Source organism: Podospora bellae-mahoneyi, chromosome 5 (genome assembly GCF_035222275.1).
Source record: "Podospora bellae-mahoneyi strain CBS 112042 chromosome 5, whole genome shotgun sequence".
Lineage (NCBI taxonomy): Eukaryota > Fungi > Ascomycota > Sordariomycetes > Sordariales > Podosporaceae > Podospora > Podospora bellae-mahoneyi.
This window is the reverse complement of record NC_085884.1, coordinates 4371778-4393963: the sequence shown is the minus strand read 5'-3', so window position 1 is coordinate 4393963 and position 22186 is coordinate 4371778. Positions and strand designations below refer to the sequence as shown.

General features: G+C 52.9%; 7 protein-coding genes and 1 non-coding gene across 8 annotated transcripts; 2 read left to right on the top strand and 6 right to left on the bottom strand.

The window, feature by feature from the left end:
- Positions 1-1835: 1835 nt before the first annotated feature.
- Positions 1836-2825, bottom strand: QC761_510360 (uncharacterized protein; the record flags this gene model as incomplete). Its single annotated transcript, XM_062880227.1, has 2 exons — positions 1836-2475; positions 2524-2825. 2 exons carry the CDS (start codon positions 2823-2825, stop codon positions 1836-1838), a joined length of 942 nt encoding a protein of 313 aa, XP_062731683.1.
- A 2540-nt stretch (positions 2826-5365) lies between these two features.
- On the top strand, positions 5366-7414 carry QC761_510380 (uncharacterized protein). The gene is made up of 3 exons (XM_062880228.1): positions 5366-6323; positions 6381-6523; positions 6577-7414. Exons 1-3 carry the CDS (start codon positions 5673-5675, stop codon positions 6620-6622), a joined length of 840 nt encoding a protein of 279 aa, XP_062731681.1. The 5' UTR covers positions 5366-5672; the 3' UTR covers positions 6623-7414.
- QC761_510390 (uncharacterized protein) lies at positions 6645-7382 on the bottom strand (the record flags this gene model as incomplete). Its single annotated transcript, XM_062880229.1, has 1 exon — positions 6645-7382. Exon 1 carries the CDS (start codon positions 7287-7289, stop codon positions 6645-6647), a length of 645 nt encoding a protein of 214 aa, XP_062731682.1. The 5' UTR covers positions 7290-7382.
- Positions 7415-7448: 34 nt separating the features above from the next.
- Positions 7449-13097, top strand: QC761_510400 (uncharacterized protein; the record flags this gene model as incomplete). The annotated part of the gene is made up of 3 exons (XM_062880230.1): positions 7449-7479; positions 7508-9151; positions 9226-13097. 3 exons carry the CDS (start codon positions 7449-7451, stop codon positions 12891-12893), a joined length of 5343 nt encoding a protein of 1780 aa, XP_062731680.1. The 3' UTR covers positions 12894-13097.
- Positions 13098-15365: 2268 nt separating this feature from the next.
- Positions 15366-17198, bottom strand: QC761_510410 (uncharacterized protein). The gene is made up of 4 exons (XM_062880231.1): positions 16585-17198; positions 16054-16530; positions 15793-15984; positions 15366-15729 (listed from the first exon to the last, which is right to left on the bottom strand). The coding sequence occupies exons 1-4, from the start codon at positions 16945-16947 to the stop codon at positions 15574-15576; spliced, it is 1188 nt and encodes a 395-aa protein (XP_062731679.1). The 5' UTR covers positions 16948-17198; the 3' UTR covers positions 15366-15573.
- Positions 17199-17801: 603 nt separating this feature from the next.
- QC761_510420 (uncharacterized protein) lies at positions 17802-19251 on the bottom strand. Its single transcript, XM_062880232.1, has 2 exons — positions 18408-19251; positions 17802-18353 (listed from the first exon to the last, which is right to left on the bottom strand). The coding sequence occupies exons 1-2, from the start codon at positions 18960-18962 to the stop codon at positions 17868-17870; spliced, it is 1041 nt and encodes a 346-aa protein (XP_062731678.1). The 5' UTR covers positions 18963-19251; the 3' UTR covers positions 17802-17867.
- A 487-nt stretch (positions 19252-19738) lies between these two features.
- On the bottom strand, positions 19739-21726 carry QC761_510430 (uncharacterized protein; the record flags this gene model as incomplete). Its single annotated transcript, XM_062880233.1, has 1 exon — positions 19739-21726. Exon 1 carries the CDS (start codon positions 21368-21370, stop codon positions 19739-19741), a length of 1632 nt encoding a protein of 543 aa, XP_062731677.1. The 5' UTR covers positions 21371-21726.
- QC761_0087270 lies at positions 21529-21615 on the bottom strand. Its single transcript has one exon. It is a non-coding gene; the product is annotated as a tRNA-Lys (tRNA).
- Positions 21727-22186: the final 460 nt, after the last annotated feature.

Sequence of the window (22186 nt, the reverse complement as noted above, 5' to 3'; positions counted from 1 at the left end):
GGGAGATGGCGTGTGGGGAGAGTTTGGTGTTGTGGTGTCTCTCTTCCTATAAAATGATGCGCAGGGGAATAGTGAATTAATCAATTTCATTTGGTGAACCGTGCTTCAGAAGTGAATTAAGAGGTCTTAAACTATCATCAACGGTTATTCTGTTTTCTTCAAGACAGCTAAAGATAGGGGATACAGGTTCGACAGGGATGCTTTCAACTTCCATTTACGTTTGTAAGGCCTTTAAAGATAGGCAATATGCACTCAACTATGTTTGCAACTCCTATTCAAGACCTTTGAAGGCCTTTGATTTGTTTTAAAAGGTCTAAGAACTGTACTTGGAGCTATACATCACAATATAATAGAGGTTCTTTTACTCTTATTTGCCAGTAATTTCATAAAGGGGATGATACTCTATTCCCTTGACTTTTTGATAGAAAGTGTGAACTTTTTCCATCCCATAATTTATATTCTTCTTTCTCTGTTTGTACAAATATCTATCGGGTATTACATCTCACAATCGTCTCAGCATAACCATATTCCCACACGAGCGAGCGCATCCCTCCCCACCCCACCCAGCCCACGCGAGGAAACGCATCCCCCCTCGCGAGGAATCGAATACCCTCACGCGAGTAAACCAGCACCCCTCCTCGCCACCTCTCTCAAAAAACGGTTCGGGCCCTGGTAGCCCTGGTACTCATCAATGTACCCCCTCGCCGACTTGCCCCTCTCATCCACCGCCCTGTCCAAATCCACCCCCTTCCTGATTAGAGCAACCGCGCACGCCATCCACCCCGTCAACTGGGAGAACCTCACGCCGAGGTGCGAGGTTCCAGCGACGTGGTGGTGCCTGAGGTCGGCGACACCGTTGCAGATGTCATGGAGGTTTTTGAGGAAGAAGATCAGGGGATCTTCCGATCTGCAGGCGGGGTTGCGGATGAGGAGGAGGGAGAGGACTTGGACGTCGAGCCTGAGGGTGGCTTCGTTGATGTAGAGGGTTATGAGGGGGCAGGGGAGGGGGTGGCGGGAGAAGATCGTGAGGGCGGGGAGGTTGGAGGTGCAGATTGCGTATTGGAGGGGGTCGCCGCAGTGGGGGTAGTCTCGGTGACCGGCTAGGCCGCCGAGGTTGGTGTTCTTGTCTTTGGGCTTGCAGGTGGCGTGTTGGAGGAGGCCGGTGGGGGATTCGAGTCTTGTGTGTGTTGGTACAGGGCGGCAGGAAAGCGGGGTGCTTTTTTGGAGAAGCTTCTCCAGGATTGCTGAGCTGACATGGTTGGCTTTGGTTAAGGAGACTGCCATGATGAGTGTCTCTGGTCGGATGATTCCTTCAATATTCAGGTCAAGGAGAGCCGAGACGATTCTGAGCTCGGCCGCCAGGACTGCCTCCTCCAAACAAACTGTGGCCACCACCATGGTGCGGTGGGATCCGTAACGGGGGTGCCACCGGCGGGTATCTACCATTTCGAGGAGGTGATCCCGGTTAATCCCGAGGGACCAGATGTCCCATGCCAGCTGGGAAACGTCCCGTTGCTTCAAGCCTTTGCACGATCCTCGAAGATCATGTGATGGGGTATCAGTTCCGCTGTAGCAAAGGCAGTTGACATCGTCTGTCTCGAGGATCTTTACCGGGCTCAGAGCACACTCCCGTAGTAGTGCCAAAGTCTATGCAAGCGCAATGGGGCTTCGCAGGGCCTGGAACTGTGGTTGTCCCGGTGGTAACGCCAGTAGGTTCAACCAATCTGTTCGTCTGAAGTGAAAAAAGATTTCCACGGGGCTGGTCATCAGCGAGTAGATGATGCCCTGAAACATCCAGAGAATGTCGGCAGCCGGTGGAACATTGCCGTAGCTCATCAAGATTTCGAACAGAGAAAAGTCTCGCGACCAGAACGCATGCTGGAGGGGCGACCAAGGCCAGGTCTCGGCCGGTCGTGTTGTGGTGGCGACGGGGATTGCTTGCACAACAACCACGACTCATAGTGCTGCGGCAAGGGGTTTAACACCACCGTTGAGTCCGAGGTGAGATATGGCATATTCTTCCCGATTCTCGATATCGTCGGAATTCTCATTGAGCTTGATCTGAGGCTAGGATTGGCGTGACGGCTCATGAACATGTGAGCCAGGTTCTCCTTGTCTTCCTCGGCAAGATACCAGTCTCGCTTCATCCCAACCTGGGTTACTCGGCCCTTGAATTCGGCGGATCGACGGTATCTCGAGGGCATGGCAAGCCGTAACAGTGCCGAGTCGCTGCCAACAGGACTGATTTGCGCACCGCTGTCAAGGAGTAATGTGACGCATTTCTGGAGGCCTCGACAGATGGGTTGGTTGTGGGGGCACTTCGCCCCAGATGGAAATATGTGAAACGGGCAGCTACAGTGGCCGTATCCTAGGGTAGCAACCAGGGCTGTGATGCCGTGGGCGTCGGGTTCATCGACTGGTGCCCCGCGGTCGAGGAGATAATCAACAATATCTGGGAGGCTGGATAGGACAGTTCTGTTAGCACTAAAGACTACCGCCACCAGGTACTAGAGGTAGACATACTCTTCTGCCGCGGCCGCGACCAACGGCGGGATTTTATGTGCAGATATCATACTGGCCTTCAAGTTGGCTCCAGCTTGAACCAGTCTCTGAACCAACATGAAGCGTTGGTGCTCATAACCGCGATGCTCTACTTCCTTCTGGGCAGCAGTCCTGCCCGGAGGCTTCCACATAGTACTTGCTTCTTTGGCCCTGCGTTTGAAGATTTTGAAGCTGATCTTTCCCTGGTTCGGAGAGGAGGCGAGACAAATGTCGAGGGCCCGAAGGCCATAGTACGAGGTGTGATTCGGATTCGAGGCAAACATGCGCTGGGGTGGTCGAGTAATTGTGGTGGTGTTTACATTGGCGCCGCGGTCGAGCAGCTATTTGACAGCAGACAAATTGCCAGCAATGGCGGCATGGATTAAAGGGGTGTAACCCCTGCTGAGGTCGTCGTCAATATCGGCTCCGGCCTGTAGGAGACGATCCACGATGTCCCCTGGAAAAATTCGTTAGCTATTCCTGAAACTACCAGATGACAACGCAAGGTTCGGAAGACTTACAGTGGTCTTTGAGATAGGCGTGCCAAATCGGTGTCAGGCATTGCTCGTCTAGATCCTCCACTAGATAATTGACCTTGTCGTTTCCATTCAGCATCGAATCCAGCTACTTCAAGTGCCCATTCCTTGCCAGCAAGTGAATGGGTGAACATCTTGTCTTAACAGCCCTGGCGTGGGTGGGGGGGTCTTTGACGGTCAGTTCCACGTAGTAGGTGCTTCTCAATGGGCAATCCACCTCTGGCAGGAGCTTGAAGAAGAAATTGACCATGTCTTCATAATCGATGCACAAGCCATGTGGAGCGCATTGAGCGATGGCCATGTCGCGTCACCTTGATTCGGCGTCAACCGAATCCCGGGGCCATCGATGACGCAGTGACACAGTCGGTTTGAAGTCTGGTCGTGCCACTCCAACGGGCCGTTCAGCCTGAGGGTGATGTATTTGACCAGCTCCGCGTTACCTGACAGAATGGCGAGATGGATTGGGTATGCGGTACTCTCCGTCCTTGGCTGTTCTTCATCATCCAGGTCGACGTTCGATAGAAACAGTTTTCTGGGCTTGACCACCTCTTGGCTTGAAGGGAGAAAGTACTTGGCCGTGTTTGGTGTCATAACCCAGGTATGAGGCAGATCCAAGCCATGATTCAACTCGCGGATTCGATTCCCGGTGGGTGGCCCATCGTTGAGGGCTAGAAGGCGCCGGACCACAGCCTCACGGCCATACCGACAACCCCAGTAGAAAACTTCTGGTTCCTCTGCTTGTGGATGGTGCCATAGATAGTGGTCGATGATTTCACGATAGCCGCGACAGGTCTGACCAAGAGCGGCTAATGATGCCAGCTTGTTGGAGTCCCGTAGCCGTTCAACGATGTCGCGGAGTAACTCGACAGGCAACTTCCGGATGGGACCCGAGGAGGACATGCTTGAACGGCTACAAAAGAGGTGTTCATCAGTACAATCTTGACCCCTGAAACGTTGTAAGCTCTTATTACATACCTTGCGTGGGCGGTCGAGGTGTTGAGGTAACCGCAGGGGCAGAGCGTGGTAAAGTTGCAATCGGATGGGACAGGTTTCTCAAGACAGAAAGTTGTAGTGGAAAAACAAGAAAGGGCGGACAGGTAAACGCGATGGGGTTAGGTCCTGCAACTGTCGCGTCCAGTTTAGGTAGTTAATTTGGAAGGACAACAGAGAAGTTGTGGGTCTGCTCTGTGACCCAGGGAATCTATTAGGTTGCTCTAGCTCTGGTTTGCAAGCCCCGTAAGGGAGACGCCTTGGAATAACAGTGAATGGGCTTCCACGGAAGGCTCTGGAAACCTCACCTAGCATAACTAGCTCTTAACTGATAGTTGAAAGATTTCGTCGGATAGCTGAACATTTTCTCGGAACGTTACGGTTGCTTCTGGTTGAGTCTCTACCTTATTCGGTGCCGTCTATTACATGCCCCGTTTAGAGACGAAAGCGTCCCCAATACGAAGTTCGACACCGTTTTCAAATCAAACCCGGCCTTAATCACAGCCGTTATTCCATATTGTCGGAACCTAGCTGCTCTCCAACTACCAGCTCATTCTAAACAGGTCTCCGTATCCGTTCTAACTAATAATCTCCTAAAATAGCACTGCAAGATGATACGAGGCTTCATGTGCGCACCATGATAGTGATCAAGATTCTGGTCGATTCACTATGTGAGAGGCGTGGGAAGAGGCCCGCTACTAAGATCCTGCTCTTCTTTTTCCAGCCTAAACTATAGCCTGTTTCTTCCTTCCTTCCTTCCCATAAGCCCCACCAACAACATCACGTTTTCGAATAAGTTGTCACAATCATTTTCCCCAAGTTTCCAGGTTGGGATCAAGTGAAGATACTGGGCAATTCACTTACAAGTGATTCATCTCCTCTTCGTGTCGGACGCTCTTCTTCGGACACTCTCCTTCGGACTCTCAAGTGAATTAAACGGCTATCCAGGAATCTGATGACAAACTGAGCTCACAGCAAATAGCTTCAGCAGCTGACCATTCCCCAGCTGAAAGCCTTGGCAACATGGACGTCTTCTGCGGCTCTTTTCCATGCGTTTACCCCCTTATTCCGACAACAGATGTGTATATTAGCCTACAAACTCCTCGTACAATTTGAGCGGTGCAAAAAAGATTGCCGGTGTGCACGACCCACTCCCTACCTCCCATTTGCGCGGATCTCGCGTCGGCTGCACGATAAATTGCTTGCGCATTCACGGCCACCACACCGGTCTCGGGAGTGGCCGACGGAGGAGAATTATCCGTGTAAGTGGACGTCGTGGTGATGAATCAACAAAGTATAAAACCGGTCATTGGGTACACGATGCGCAGAAGCGCACCAACCAATGTTGTGGCAACTCTCACACCTTCAGGGCAACATGCGTCACATCATCTGCTCCATCATTCTAGCAGCTGCCCATGTGGCACAGGGCGCACCACTGTCAGCCCTACAGCACCACAGCCCTAAAGCGCGGCAAGCTCCAGCGACTAACTTCACAGATTACCTCTACACCTATGTGCCCTCCCCTTCTCCTCCATGTAGCTAACCAGAAATGCTAACAGCACCCAGTTCACCGGCGAACGCCTCCCAGACGGCGAACAAGTCTACATGGCCATCAGCAACAACAACGACCCAATCACCTGGACCACCCTCAACAAAGGTGACCCCGTCCTAACCACCTCCTTCGGCATGGGCGGCATCCGCGACCCGTCCCTCATCATCACGCCCGACCGGTCAAAGTTTTGGCTCCTCGCCACAGACCTCAAAGTCTGGGGCCGCGGCTGGAACAATGGGACTTGCTATACCTGCAACGGATCAAAGTCTATTCACGTCTGGGAATCAAACGATCTCGCGAGATGGACCGGGCCGATGTTCACGACGGTGGCTCCCCCTGAAGCGGCGATGGCTTGGGCTCCGGACGCGATTTGGGATCCGGCCAAGAACAAGTTCTTGGTTTATTTCACGAGCAAGTTGGATGGTCAGCTTGTGCTTATGAAGGCGCACACGGAGGATTTCAAGACGTTTACACGGGCGGAGGAGTTTAATCGGTTGGGGATGGATGCTACTATTGCTTTTGAGGGGGAGACGGGGAAGTACTACTGGTTTAGTAAGCATGGGCCTGATGAGTTGATTCAGCAGAATGTGGCAGACAGTCCGGAGGGGCCGTGGAAGACGGTTAGCGAAAGGATTGGTGCTGATGGGGGCATGCCGGCCGGGGAGGGACCGTTGGTGTTTAGGGATAACAGGGATCCGAAGAAGGTCAGTCAGTCACTGTGAGGAAGCACAGAGAGGGGGCTCTACTAACTTTTGAAACAGTGGCATCTGTGGATCGACGACTACATGCGTGGTGACGGCGGCTACCTTCCATTCACAACAAACGATATTTCCAAGGGCAAGTGGACGGTCGTCAAGAACGCAAAGCTGCCAAAGAATCCCAGGCACGGATACGTAACTCCTATGTGAGTGTCCCATTCCTAGATCAGTCCGTTCCAACGTCGACTAACTGACATAGTACCGCGGCTGAGCGAGCGAGACTTGTCGCTGCCTATGGTGTATAGGCAGCCTTCTATAAACCCCCCGTTAGAAATCAGTTACCACCCACCGTGGACCCCTTTCTTTCTTACAATCCCAACATTGCAACACAAACTCAACCCTCTCCTGATGATCCCCAACCCAAGCAGGCAAGACCTGGAAATCTATCTCCTGATCTTGCAAGAATCTGCAAAACACCCTATGCATGGCAATCCAATCATCCACATCTTCCGGCATCAACCTAACCCCATCATCCGCAAGCCAGCTCCGCGCTTCTTCGCTAGCTTCACAGACAACCACAGCCGCGTCCTGCATCCTTGTTCTCAGTTCCCGCCATTCATCCGACTGGATCAATTGGTTGGCTCGTCCTTCTTCTACATATCGCAAGGCGTAGGCGATTGGGTCGGCTCCTGATCTGTCGGAGATGAACCATTGCCCCGTTTGGGTGGCTTGTCTCTCGGCAGAGGCTTGTGCTTGTAGGATCAGGCTTTGGAGCTGAAAGCTTCTGTCTGGGTTGACAACGTCGGCTGCTGTGAAGGAGTGCTGCTTGAGGACTGTGCGGGCGACTTCGGTGATCAGGACTGGCGGTTCGTGGGAGGAGTTGGACTCAAAATGGGCGTGGAGGTTTTTGACGAGGGTTGTTTTGCCTGTGCATTGAGCGCCGATGATGTAGATGTTTGGTGGTTGGGACATTGTTTGGTAGGGCGCAATTCAACTGTAGGTAGTCGACTGTGCTTGATGGACATTTTCCAGGCTTTCGATGCTGGAACGACGTGGAGAGAGATGTGGGTGGTAGATGAAAGTGATGTAGGTACTCGTCTCGATGATCTTTGATGATCTTTGATGTGAGGGATGGTCGAAATCGGCACTTTGAGCCAGTCAGGTGAGATATGCACTGAGGCCTGCTGCAGGAGGTGCGGGCACGTATCAACTGCGAGATCCAGCTCCGACAGTTTGGTTGCTCTTGTGTGGCCTGCCCCTCCTCAAAACCCAGCACCTGTGCCCTCGACCTGCTTTCAGTAGATGCCAGTTCTTTTCTTGTTGTCGCTACATCTCCCTCCGAAGGATCTCGACTGCCATGTGTGGCAAACTTGCAAGCTTCAAACACCAACTCCAGGACTGGATGAGGTTAGATGATCGAGAATGGAGGTACACCATCCCCAACCTGCCCGGGCCCGACAAGCTCGACAATGCTCGACTCATCAAAACAGTGAGCTTGGTCATGACCGGTGGCAAGTACGAAATCAACTTCACCCTGGTCAAGGCACAAGACAATCGAGCTATCCGCGGCGAGCCACTCAACAAGTTCCTCGTCGTCTCTCTCGCCGAGCTGCGTGCTCCGCCTGGACGACGACCACCCCGCTCTGCTGCAGCAACACCCACAGACGACTCGTTTCAACCATCCACGCCCCGAGAATGTACCGACTACGCTACTCGACTCCTCAGGACCGGCATCTCCATTCAAGGTGTCCACTACAATTTCTACGGCCACAGCAACAGCCAGCTCAAATCCCGAACCTGCTTTCTCTATGCCGGTTCACCCGAGGAGATCTCCCGCAAGGTCAACGACTTAGGCGACTTTTCGAAAATGAAGACAGTTGCCAAAAAGGCCAAGCGTATAGGTCTCCTGTTCTCTACCGGATCGGTAGCATTGCTCATCCCGCCCGAACGCGTCGAGGACATCCCGGATATCGAGACAGCCGATTACATCTTTACCGACGGCTGCGGCCTCATATCACCTAATCTCGCGCGGGAACTGGCAAGACGTGATCGAATCATCTTTCGCAACAGACGCTACACCCCGTCTGTGTTCCAAATACGCTACCGCGGTTACAAGGGCGTTGTGGAACTCGATCAGACCATGCCGCGGCCAAAGAACAAGAGCTCCGACACCCCTCCGATCTGGCTCAAGCTGCGCAAATCAATGAAGAAGTTCTCTGGTGGCGACGATTACTCCTTTTCTGTCGTCGAGTACTCCAAACCATACACCTACGGGTATCTCAACGACGAGTCCATCCTCCTTCTCTCCGCCCTTGGCATCACACACGAAACCTTTCATCAAAAGCAAAAAGAACATTTCCAGTTTCTCGAAGAAGCTACCAGAGACCCCCGCGCTGCGTTTAGGTTCTTGTCTTATGCCAATATGCCTGAAATGGCGGAGAAAATCCTAATGGCAGACAACGTTGAGCAGGCCCAGTCCAAAGTCAAGGCGCTCGTCAAGGCAGAATACGGCAAGATGTTGAACAAACGAGATGAGCAAAAATGTCGAATCTTGATCCCGCAGTCGAGGCTGCTGTTTGGGGTGTGTGATGCTTGGGATTGTCTCAAGGAGGGAGAATGCGCAGTCAAAGTCACCCTTTTCGCGGATGGCCAACCGGCGGCGCTGAAAGGGATGGAGGTGTTGGTGACGAGGAACCCGTGTTTACACCCGGGAGATATGCAGAAGTTTAGGGCGGTTGAAAGACCACAGCTGGCGCATCTGACGGATTGCATTGTCTTTTCTTCGAGGGGCAGAAGACCAGCGGCGGATCTGATGTCTGGGGGTGATTTGGATGGTGATACTTGTATGTTTTCTTAGGTGGATTCACCCCCCTTAACGTTGCTATGGAGACGCTAACAGGAACAATAGTCTTCGTGTGCTGGGATAAAAGTGTGATTCCCTCGACCATGTCGGAACCCGCCAAGTATCCAGGTGCCAGAGAAGCGATCAGCTTCAAAGCCATCACTGATGACGACCGGCTTGTTTATTTTGCCAAGTACAACAACATGTCTCTTGGGCGAGTCAAGAATCTTTACTTGGCCTGGGCTCGTGCTCGGGGGCCCATGGCACCAGAGTGTCAGGAGCTGAACCGGCTTTTCTCTCAGTGTGTGGACGGGAACATCATCAGAATTCCTCCCAAGTTGGAACAGGCACCCGACCCCCCCCGGAATGCGCCACCTTTTATTCTTGATGATTTGCATGAGGCCGCCAAGCAGATTATTCTCAAGGACACAGCTCAGGTTCATCACAGTGTTTTCGATGGATATGACCATGACGTTCTGGAGCTGCTCCTCAACCGAGATGACGTCGCCATGTCGGAGTTCGAGTTTATTTGCATGACACAAACGTGGTGTCGCAGAAACAACGCCCATCTGGAAGACTTTCTGGACTACTTTGACTTTAATGTCTTGACAGACCATGAGAAGGCATGGGTGTTGCAGCAAATGCCACCCTCACAAGAAATTCCTGCTTTAGTCAGAAACGCGGTGACCTATTCGAGTCTGATTACGGAAGATGCTGCTCGCAGTTTCCAACTCAATCATCACAGCATCCACTGGAAGTGCATTTACAACTCTTCAACAAGGGACCGTCTGGGGACATTTCTTGATACTACCAGCAAAGCACTGGAAACATTTAACCGCAAGCTGATCATCCTCCAAGTCGACAAACGTTTGACCGTAGCCATCTACGTTCCCCACAAGATTGAGACATCCCAAGACTCCCTTGTCGATGACACTGTGCGGTTATTTGCCTTTCCTCACACCCAGGGCACTGAACGGCAGAGCCGTATGACCCTTCCCACCAAGATGACATACCGTCTGTATTGCGACGAGAGACAGTTTCAACTGTTTGAAGGCCATCGTGGAAACACCTGGATCTTCATCAACCGCAGCCCCTCGGACGACAGCTCCTACAGGGCCGCAGAAAACAAAGGCGACAAGCGAAGACAACGCCAAGCGACCATCGACTCCGGAACCAATGTTGACTTCCGTGCCAGTATCGCCCTCGACAAGTTCAGCAGGGGTCTGCAGCGACATATCGGCAGAGTGAACCGGAATGCAGTGACGGCCGCCGAGGTCTACGTTATCAGCAACAGAGACGTCAAGTCAATGAGGAATCTTGACTTGTGGCTTGAGCATATCGACACGGATACAACACTGCCGCTGTTTGACCAGGAGGCGGAAGAATACACCATTCCGACCTTGAAAGATGTTGACTGGGACTCTGAGCCGGACTTTGCTGTGGCGATTGCAAAGGATGGAAAGCTGCCTTGGATGAGGGAATTGACGTCACCGAAGCAGTTTGAGGAGTTGTTTTCCTGGTTGCTGGGCAGGGATCAAAGTCCGATTCTCTTCAAGTGCTTTGACTATCTCTTGCTGGGCATTAGCAGCAACGAACCTAGCCGTCTGACAAGAGTCTCGTCGGCGGATGTTCTCCGCGTAATGCTTGGTTTCCTACGCCTGGCGCCATCACTGGCTATTGCCTTTGGCAGAATGCCGCCCATCGAGGCTATTGACGAGAAGACAGAAGAGCTGGTAGACATTTTGGAAGCATATGCTCAAGAAGTCCTCACCGGGTTCATTCTTTCAGCCAACGATGCCATAGAACTCGTTGTCGCGCCCCTCAAGTCATATCTCTCACGTATCAGAGTCTTATCAATGCACCAGTTCGCCGAGCTTGTCAGACTTATCTCATTGACGGTCAGAATACCAGAAGTGGCAATGGATATTCTACTAGAGTGTTTCGAGCCCGAAGCATCGCGTCTCCTTCCCGGTCGGCCAGCTGCCGTCAACCACTTTGTCCGAAACTTGATCGCCACAGCGCTAGAACACATCGGAGAGGCATCAGAAAAGTCAGAGCCAAGAAAAGACCTCCTCAAGTTACACCTCCTCGACAAAGACGAAGACGGCTACCAAGTCGTCGAGGTAAGCTTCCGGATCGACTCAGACAATTCCCGGCTCGACAACGCCGCCCACGTCCGTTTAACCGCTGCCTCAGCGCCCGCAAACTCCCTCCTCGAGAAACGTTACTCCATCGACGCCCTCGTCCTCCAATCCGACCCCGGCCGTGCAAAATTCCAATGCTTCCACCCCTTACCGCCATACTACTCCCACTGTCAATGGAAACTCACCTACTGCGCCCCTTTCACAACCGCAAAAACAACCCTTGACGCTATCCTCCTCTTTGCCACCCAATCAGACGAGTGCTGTCCCATATCCCCCTACCTCCTCGGCCATGAATCCCAACCCTTTTCTCCCCCTCCCCCGGAAAGCGTCACCCCCTACCCCCATCTCAACCCCTCCCAGAACCTCGCCGTCTCCACCTCCCTCAACACCCCCCTTTTATGCCTCTTGGGACCCCCGGGAACAGGCAAAACAGAAACCATCCTCTCCATCATTCTGTCTCTTCAATCCCACTTCCCCGACTCCCGCATCCTCCTCACAGCCCCAACCCACAATGCGGTAGATAACGTTCTCCGGCGGTACCTCTCCCTCAACCCCACCCACCCCCCCTTGCGGATCTCGACCGAAATCCGTAAAGTCTCCCCCGACGTCACGCCTTACACCCTCGACGCAATGGCCGGAATCGAACTCAACACCCTCCACTCCCGCGCCGAGACCACCAAAGCCAAAAGACGTGTCAAGGCTGCCAAAATCGTGTTTTCGACTTGTATAGGCTCAAGTTTGGGACTGTTAAGGAATGAAATGTTTGATATTGTCATCATAGACGAAGCCTCCCAGCAGACAGAGGGGTGCGCCCTCGTGCCGTTAGTAAAGGGGTGTCAAAGGGCTGTTTTGGTGGGTGATCACGTTCAACTAAGACCGACGGTGAGGCCAGAGGTTGTGGCTCTGGGGGGTGATTGTTCCCTTTTTGAGAGGCTGTTCACCTCTTCCAGAGGGGAGGGGTTAGGGAGGTTGATGCTCGACACACAGTACCGGATGCACAGCTCGTTATGTGACTTCCCTTCTACAGAGTTTTACCGAGGGAGGTTGGTTACCGGATTGAGGGACAGTGAGAGGAGGTTGGAAAAGACGGGATTTTCGTGGCCAAAGGGGGATAAAAGGAGGGTTTGGGTTGAGTGTGCTGATCGGGAGGAGGTGGAGGGGAAAAGTAAAGTAAATAAAGGGCAGGCGGGGGTTTGTTTGGGGGTTTGTACGCTTTTGACTACTGCTGCTGATGGGGAAAAGGGGGTCAGCCAGACTGTGGCGGTTTTAACGCCGTATGCGAAGCAAGTTGATTTGCTGAAACGGGTGTTGGGTCAGGTTATGGGGTCGGGGTTGGTGGAGGTGAGCAGTATTGATGCTTTTCAGGGGAGGGAGGCGGACGTGGTTGTTTTTGTGACGGTGAGGTGTAATGAGAAGAGGGAGATTGGGTTCTTGAGGGATATGAGGAGGTTGAATGTCGCGCTTACGAGGGCCAGAAGGGGATTGGTTGTGATTGGGAATAGGGGGACGTTGACAAATGGGGATGATGAGGAGAGTGCTGCTGTGTGGAAGAGGTTGGTGGGGGTGTTGGAAGTGGTGACACTGGAATAGGTGCCTTACCTTGCCGTTTCCATTGAATCCATTCTGGGCCACCGCCATCGCTTCATACAGGTGCGGGGAAGGGGGCATACCCAGCCTGGTTCAGGCTAGGCAAACCGGGAAGTGAGAGTCTACCTGCCAGGCGTATCATCGTACGTCTGATCGGTTACGTACTCCTTTCGGCACTCGGGCGGGAAGAGATGCAATGATCCGACGATAATGTCGCTCGGCCCGCATACTACATGCATGGTGTAGTGTTTGGATGTGGTTACATTGGATAGATACTATACCTTTGGCGAGATAGTCCTCGGGACTGGGCCGGAGTGCGCGTTTCTTCTTCGTCGATCCGACATATTCATCGGCTGGGAGGGGTTGTCGTCGTTGGGTTTTTGTTTCCGGCGAGAAGGGCTAACAAGAATAAAGGGGGCGTTCCAATCGTCGTCGGTGCATGTGTGTTCCACAAGACGCGTGACCGGGGTTGTCCAAAGCAACAAGTGGCCCTCTCACCATTTTATTTTACTGTCGTGTTCCTTTGAACCGTGTCAAATGACGTCCGGTTGAGATATGTGTTGTTGGGTTGAGGGCTTGGCTGGTTGTCGGTGAGCTGGATGCCAAGCAGGTGGCGGCACATGAGACCTGGAAGCGGTCATGGTCTTAACAAGACGCTCACAGAATATATCCATTCACTGTCATACAACTCTCAGCAATCTCAACTTTTATTCCTTGAGCTAACATGGAAGAATACCTGTGAAGGTGTGGCGTATGGCTTGGCCCGCCTTGGCTCCTGCACGCTCGCAAGAGCAGCGTGGCTTACGGGTATAGCAATATAGCCTTAGACGGAGAAATAGGTCTACGCCCTTTTACCTGGGTTCGGCGCGATTTTCTGGCTCTCATAGAGTATTTATAAAGCTCAAGAGAGCTTACGGAAGGCCTTTGAAGGCCGTAGAAGGATACCGTCTTGTTAGTGGTGCTCTCGGTCTATATAAGCTGCCTTACTTACGCTCTCTAGGGCAGACTTTTCTTCTTCAGACAGACATTAATCAATGTACTAATACAACTGGGATCTCCAAGTTCCACATTACCTAACGTGGTAGCTTACTCAGCCTCATTTCTTACTCCCAATTCATCACAACGACAACGGCTCAGCATAACACGCCTCATCACCCCGAACCTCCCGTTACTTTGATCGCTGCAGCAAAATAGAGTAGCACTCATGGACCTTTCAGTCACGAAGGTGATGTCCGGCTTCCATCCATCCGTCGGATGAGACTTGCCGGAAAATAATCATAGTTTCTATCTTGCTGGTCGATACCTTCGCTCGGCACATGAGGAACGTACTGGAATTTGCTCAGATACATCATTAGCTTGTATGCATCCACCAATTAGTCGCTGATCGGTAGGCAACCTTCGTTACTAGCCTCGGATATTTCACGGATCCCAGGGATGAATCGCCACATGGCGTGTTTCAGGGTGTGGTTGTCGTACAGGCCGAACAGGTCTACCACGGGCTTCAAAGTTAAGAATTGAGAAACTCTAGGGGGAATTACCCTAAGTATCGATGAGCAGCAATGGGAAACAAGAGAAAGTGATACGACGCTCCGCAGATCCTAACGCCACCTCAGAACCAGGACCTTTCCATCAGCCATTCGAAGCTGTCAAGCCATTGCCCACATACAATCTCAGTTGTAGCGCGAGCGGCCTGACTCCGGAGAGCTCTCTAGCCTTGGAAAACTCCACACATGATTCCCAACAGTCGCCGTGACTCGTCAAACCACGGTTCCGAGGTGTGTTCCCCCAGACAGGAGACCTGTCGTGCTCGCCATTCTGCAGCCATTTTGTCCAAGTCACCTTCCACATCCCAGCAGGGCCCCAAATTGTCTCCAACGACCGATACTTTCTCCCAGTACCTCATCAAACCAACGGACGGCCCAGTCCGAGCGACCAGGCAATCGGTCAGTTTCGGACCACTTCTTCCCGGGACACCACCACTCACATTCAATATCGTGATCTTTTTCGCAAGCTCCTCCTCAACGAGCTCCTGGAAATGGAGTGAATACAGGGTAGCCATACCCATCGCATCTGCCAGGTTGCTCGGGATTTCGTCGTACGAAAGGTTCCATTTTCTTTCGAGGCCAAGAACAGCATCAGGACCGCCCGGGCCGTGTTTTGGTGAGGCAAACGGTAGATTGTCCCTTTGGGTGACTTGTGATGTAGCGACCGAGTCGCGTTGTCCAGCGACCAGCTGTCGGTTGTCCTCGTCCTCTGCTGGGTGCCCCGCCGGGCTTGTGGGTGAGGCTACTCGCTTGCTACTGCTAATGCTGAGTTATCGCCACTGAGAGAGGCTTTGCGCTTTCGGAATAGGGGAGGCATCATGCCGATGAAGTCACGACCAGTTGCGTCGTGTTTTGGTTTGTCAAGAACGCGCATTGCAAACGGGGACAAATAGACGGCGATCGTGCATAGACAAAAAAAAAGGAAACGGAGTGGATGATAGAAGAATAGCACTAAGCCGAATTGAACATGTACGAATCTGGCTGATATCTAGTCACAGTGGGATCGCGGTGTTTCTCTACGAAGCCAACACAATTGCCCAACACTTCCTAACTGTCTTGCTACGACATCTCCTGAAGTGCAGCAAATATACCAGTCCTTCACTGCTTGTAAATGATATACACCATCGTCCACGTCTCACTTACACATAGACAAAACAGAACGGGCTTCCCGCAACCGTACTCATCAACTCCTTCAACTTCCTCGGCGGCTGATGAGGCAACACATCGATGCTGTCTTCCACAGTAACATTAGGACTAGGCGGGATGTTGAGCCACGTGCCAGTCCCAAAGACGTCCTGTTCGAAGCCAAGTCAGCTTTTCATATCACACAACAAACGACTCGGCTCAGCAGAACTCACACTCCGACTCTCCAAATCCAACATCTGCCAAATCCAATAAACCCTATCCAACTGCCCATGCGTCAACCAAAAAGCAGGATCATACGGCGAAATAACCGGATCAGCAGCATGCCCGCCCACTCCGCCAATCGACGAATGCCCACCACCATGAACACCCATCGGCTTGGTCGGTACCCATCTCGGATCCCCTTCCTATATCACCCGGCATGTCAGCAGCACTCCCCCTTCCCGTTACCTTTCAATCCAGTCAGAAGCACTCACAGCATTGACGTGAAACTCAAAGATATCCCCACTCCCCAAAATCAACTCAGTACTATTCCTAAAACTCGCCCACCTCTCAATCCCCCCCTTGTTCAAATCTCTAATCAAACACCTCTCATTGTCCCCCCTCCCGTCCTCCGGCTCGACAGGGAACGTCTCCGTCATGTTGAACGGCCCAAGTCTGACTTTATGATGGACAAACGGACCGGTCTTGACGCACCCACCTCCCGTCCCGGGTGGGATGATGATTTCCGGTGTGAGGGGGTCGATCCAAGGGATTGAAAAAGGGGGGCGGTTAGGGATGAACTCGCCGTCACCACCTAACGATGTGTCGGAACCGTCAAAGACGGGGGAGAGATGGGGCCCGGTTATGTCGAGGCCCCATTCCCAGTAGGGGAGCCCTGCGGTCCAGCCGCAGGCGGAGAGTTCCGTTTCGTAGGTGTGGAGGTAGTAGCGGTGGAAGAGGAGGAAGGTTCCCTGTGAGGATTAGTAAAGTGGGAAAAAGGGGGGCGGAGGAGAAGGGCAGCGAACACTGTTGTGAACGAGACCGCTTCTTCGCGCATGGGCCCAGACGATGTCATCGTATAATGACTTGGCGCCGGGGACTTCCCCCGGAGGGAGCGTGCTGGGTTTGGCCATGATGCACTTGACCGCGGCGATGAACTTTCTGCGGTCAGGCTTGGAGATGGTGCGCCATTCGCGGCGGTATTTCACTTTGGAGGGCGTGCATGTGCCGCTGAATTTGGTGAGGGCTTTGGCGAGAGCGATGCCATTGAGGGCTTTGAGGGCGACGCCGGAGTCGATTGCTTTTTGCTTGAAATCCTCGAGCTTGGGGGGCAGAGCCGTGGCTAGGCCGGCAGTTTGGAGGAGAAGGTAGCCTGTGAGGAGCTTCATGGTGGCTGTGTGTGAAGATTGGGGATGAGGTGCCGTGGAAGCTCTGTCTGAACAATTCCCGCGAGGAGCTTGTGTTATTTATGCTTGCCGCAATCTCAACTTTTCCTCCCGCCAGGATGTTGGCCCGCGCATCTTGGGCACCATCCAATAGTCCATGTAAGCACATGCAAGTTCTTCATGATGCCTCCACCTTGGTTGGGTGCCACCGAGAGGTTCGGTTCTGCGAGGGTCTTGCCGCCCAGCCATCTCCAACTCGATAGTGTATGATAATGGGCACTCCGTGTGACAAATCGTACTGTCGACCCTATGAGGAGTCCATCCGATAGGGCCTGCTCACTCGCTACCCGGCAGCCAATGCTGATACCGGGATTAATTTCTACGGTACATCTGCAGTCAGCAGCATTGGCAGGGTCTCTTGGCAGCCACAAGGTGGGATTGAGCTCTTAGCCGGCATTTCAGTTCTGATGGTGGGTGTCACGACAGTGCCTATTGTTTCTAGACCACGCCTCAGGAGCGGGGTGGTAGGACAAATGTAGAGCTCATGAGGTTTATCTCCATGGAACTGGTAGTTTTTGGCCAGTTTATCTAATGTTGCATTTGCTATTCTGTCAGTCTTATATGCTGATTCGTCAACACTCGGTTGGCACCTTGCATATGCTGGCGTCAGTCAGAACAAGCGCGGCCGGCACTCAGTCAAGCTCGGCAGGTAACATGAAGGAAAATGCGGCATGGGTTACCCCTAGAGTCCAATTTACCACGGCATCGGACGCTCAAGCTCGGGTCGGCACATCCTGCGTGACTGGCCCGGTCGGTCCCACTATACACACGGGTGATAATGACTGTGACAGTTCTCATCGTTAAGCAGATCTCATCATTAGGTTCTTATATACAATGTTGCACAAATCCCACATTTGACCCCGTTACTCAATCGTGATGGGAATCTTGCCAGTGTGCTTCTTGGCCCACATGTACTCGTAAGCCTCCTTCGCCTTTTCAAGAGTAAAGACTGTCTTGTCCATGACGGGGTGGATGTCGTGCTTCTCAATCTCGGCACACATGGCCTCAAGCTGCTCGCGAGAGCCGACGTATACACCACGGACAGTGCAGACACGAGAAAGGGTCTCGAGAATGTTGTCCTTGGGAGCCGCACCGCCGAGGAATCCAATGACGGAGATAACACCCTCCATCTTGACAGCGCTCAAGCTCTGGGTGAAAGTGTCGGCACCGCCAACCTCAATAACATGCTCAACACCCTCACCACCGGGGGTCAACTTGCGGGCAGTCTCACCCCAGTTGACATCTTCCCTGTAGTTAATAACGTGGTCGGCGCCCAACTTCTTGAGCATCTCGGCCTTCTCGGCGGTGGATGTCGTCGCGATGACATGCGCACCAGCAGCCTTGGCAAACTGTTTTCTGTTAGCACGCCCTCCTGTTTCATTTGTTGAGAGAGAAATTCTTACCTGCAGAGCAAACAAACTAACACCGCCAGTACCCTGGGTGACAACCCACTGGCCCTTCTTCAACGGCTTCAGACCATAAAGAGCGTTCCAGCTCGTAAGACCAGCGCAGACAAGCGAAGCAGACTCGACGTAGTTCAAGTTGCTGGGCATCTTGGCGACGCCAGTCTCGGCAAAAGTACCATACTGCCTCAAGGTGCCGTCGAAGCAGCCGCCAAGACCGGTCTTGCTGGCCGCAATGTCCATGTCACCTCTCTGATGGCCCTGGTTAAAGAGGGTGAGGACCTTGTCGCCCTTCTTCCACTTTGTGACCTTGGACCCAACAGCGACAACCTCGCCGGCGCCGTCGGAGCAGGCTACTACTGGGAGGTTGAGCGGGAAGGGATACATTCCCCTGGGGATGATGAGATCGCGGTAGTTGAGTGAGGCGCCGCGAAGGTGGACGAGGACCTCATGGTCGCCGGGGGTGGGGACGGGAGCGTCTTGGTAGACGAGGCCGTCGAGGCCCTTGTCGGCTCCGGTGATGAGCCACTGCTTCTGGGTCTTGGGGATGGACATTGTGATGACTGGTGATGAACCGTGTGAAAGCTGGGATTAGAGAGGTGATAGGGGGTAGGGGGTGAGAGGGGATTGTGGGGGTATGAATTGAGAATGAGAGAGTAAAACGGATGAACAGGTTCTAGGTCGAGACAAGCCAGAGGGATTTTATATCTGTTCAAGCAAAACAAGCTCCCACCTCCTCTGGGGTCACAATTTGGTCGGCTGTCGTCCGGGTCCCGCAGATATGCAACGTCATAGCTACGATACCACTATGCCATGTGGAGACATTTTCTCTTGGGAGAATCCCCGGTCGAGTCCCAGAGTGTTGTTGGTCATCGGCATGATGAATAAGCTCTAAAGTTAATGTCTGGGTTGTTAGAGTACGTGCATAATGGCAAACAGTCAGCAGAGAGTGGTTTGCCCATGTTTTTTTGATGCCGTCAATGCTCACATCACACCTCATGAATAACACCCATCCCTGACAATGCTTTGTAATTGCTTCTGCTTAGGTACAAATTTCGACTCAATGCCATACTGATGTTCTTGTCAGCATCGAGCTACACGGGCAGTTGGGAAAAGGTTTCCCCGACAAAAACAGACCCACCATTATCGACATCTAGAAAATGAAGAGTTTTCCCCAATCTAGGTGGCCCACTAGCACGGTTCTGGAATATTCTTGGTGATTGCTCGGTGGAGCCACCCTGAGAGTTCTTCGATTCGATTGTAACTATGCCAAGCCTTGCTCTTCTCTTAAACACTAACACCATGGTGTTCCATCACTGCTGGACATAGAGTTACACCATCTCCATCGCAAAACTCTTGACCTTCACCTCGCCTCCCAGTGCCTTGGTCGCAAAGTTGAAAACGCCATATCTATACCCAGTAAAGTATCGCCAAGAGTTGCTCATGGCGAAGGCGGGTCCAAGATTCGTGAAAATCCTGCCATCGGTGCTGTACGAGAAGATGACCTGTCGTCCAGTGTCCGTCCCGAAGGCGGGCGTGATATCGGCTTGAATTCGAAACCAGATCTCTCCGGTGATAGACGGCCCAGTTGCCGCCACTCGACCGGTAGAACTTGTTGTCCATGAACCCTCAACCAAGTTCAAGTTGTCAAGCATGACGATCGACGCAGTGTTTCCGGTCTTGTGAATGCCAATGTAGGCAGCCTTGTCCCGGAAGAGCACAGCGCCAGCTCGATCGCCATCCCTCATAGCTCCAACATCAATCCTAAAAGTACCCCTCGACTTCGGCCCAACAATCCGATGTGTAAGCGTGTTCCTCGCGGCAAACAAATCCCCCGTCACCGTCGCCGTCTTCAAAACCAGCCCATCACTCAACGACCACTTCCCATTATCAGGATTATGATTCCATTCCCACTCCGGCCCCAACTTCCCCCCCTTAAACTCATCAACCCTCGGCCCCAACACATTCACCTTTCTAGTCGTGTTCACAGGCAAAGGATACGTCCTCCCCCATCCATTCCCCCCATCCCTAACCACACTCGGCCACCCATCACTCCCCCACGTTAACGGCGCGGCAACAGGAATCCTCCCTCCGGGATAAGCATCCAAAAACCCCAAATAAAACCACCTTCCATCCTCCGTATCCACAATCCCCCCCTGATGCGCAAACCCCGCACTCGACAAAGGCCCCCCAACCCTATCAACCAACACCCGTCTCTCGAACGACCCCCACGGACTCTTCCCCCTAAGTACAAACTGCGCATCCGCCGGTCTGGTAACCCAAACATAGTACTCCCCGTTCCGCTTATACAACCTCGCCCCTTCCAGCGTCATATCACCACTAGTATAAACAAGCTGATTCCTCACCTCTTTCAAATCCCCATTCTGGTCCACCACCAACTGCGCCATCCTAATCTGGGTGTTTCCATAAACGACGTAAGCTTGTGAGTCGTCATTGTCGTCAAAAAACAACCCCGCGTCGTAGTAGCAGTTGCTAAGCACCGGCCGGGGGGACCAGTTCCATGCTTGGGGGGGGACCTCCCCCCCGTTTTGGCGCGCGTTGCCGCCCGGGCTGGTCCAGATGTGGGTTTTGGATCCGTCGATGCAGCCGAGCCAGTAGAAGGTGTCGGTTGAGGGGCGATAGCGGAGGGTGCTGGCCCAGATGCCTTTTACGTAGGCTCTTGAGCCCGAGGTCAAATTGTAGGCGTTGGCGGGGGAAAAGTTGAGGTAGGGGACTGAGTGGGTGACTGCTTCCCAGTTGGCGAGGTCAAATGAGCGGAGCAGGGGGGCGCCGGGGGAGTACGCAAAGGTGGAGGAGGAGTAGTAGAATGTGTGGCCGATGCGGAAGACGTCGAGGTCGGGGTGGTCTTGCCAGATGACGGGGTTGGTGAGGGTTGTTTGGGAGAGGGCTAGACGGGGAAGGAGGAGAAGGAGGAGGGTGGTGGTGAGCGTGTGGAGGAACATTGTGATGGTTTGGAGGGACGTGGTGGTGGACGAGACATCTTGGTTCTTGATGGATGGTTCAGGGGGTGTTTAAGTATCTCCAAGATGGAACAACCCCAAAAAGAGGACGGAGGATACAGAGTGGTAAAAAAAAAAAAGATCGTCTAGGACGGGAATTGAGCCCGACGTGGGGGTCGAACCCACAACCTTGAGATTTCGGAGTACTCCATAAGAGTCTCACGCTCTACCGATTGAGCTAGCCGGGCGGCTAGGTAATTGTTAGTACACTGCCGCGCACCTTGCGCTCATGTATGTCGGACTAGACGACTCCGCGAGGTAGCCCCTGAGAGACACTCAGAGATAACAGTTGACATTGCCATTCAAATTCTCCGTGGTCTTATGCCCTTTGGTTTTTATGAGAACTTGCGAACCCTAGAATATTTCTCCGCCAGTCGTGGGAATTCATTCATCTCTTGCAAGCGCGCCAATCACTGGCAATGCTACGGCAGATCAGCCTGCCCCTCATCGCGCACGTTAACGCTAGGCGACCCGGCAAGTTCTTTCTATGTGGTGTAAAAACCGATGCATCTGAGCCGTCCAGGGAGGGGTTCAGGTTGTTGTCTTCCCTCGGCATGGTGATAACGTCCCGTTGTTGAACGGCTTCAATAGCTTCGGTTAGGCGGGGTAGTTGTCGTGATCGGACACTGTCCTGCCCGGCCTTTAACAAAGAATAGCGTGCCTTTGCCACCATGTCGGAGTAAGTTCCCGCTCCCTTGCCGCTGCAGCTATGTACGGAGCTTGATCATATCTGAAAACTTGCCGGTTTGCAATAGCCTT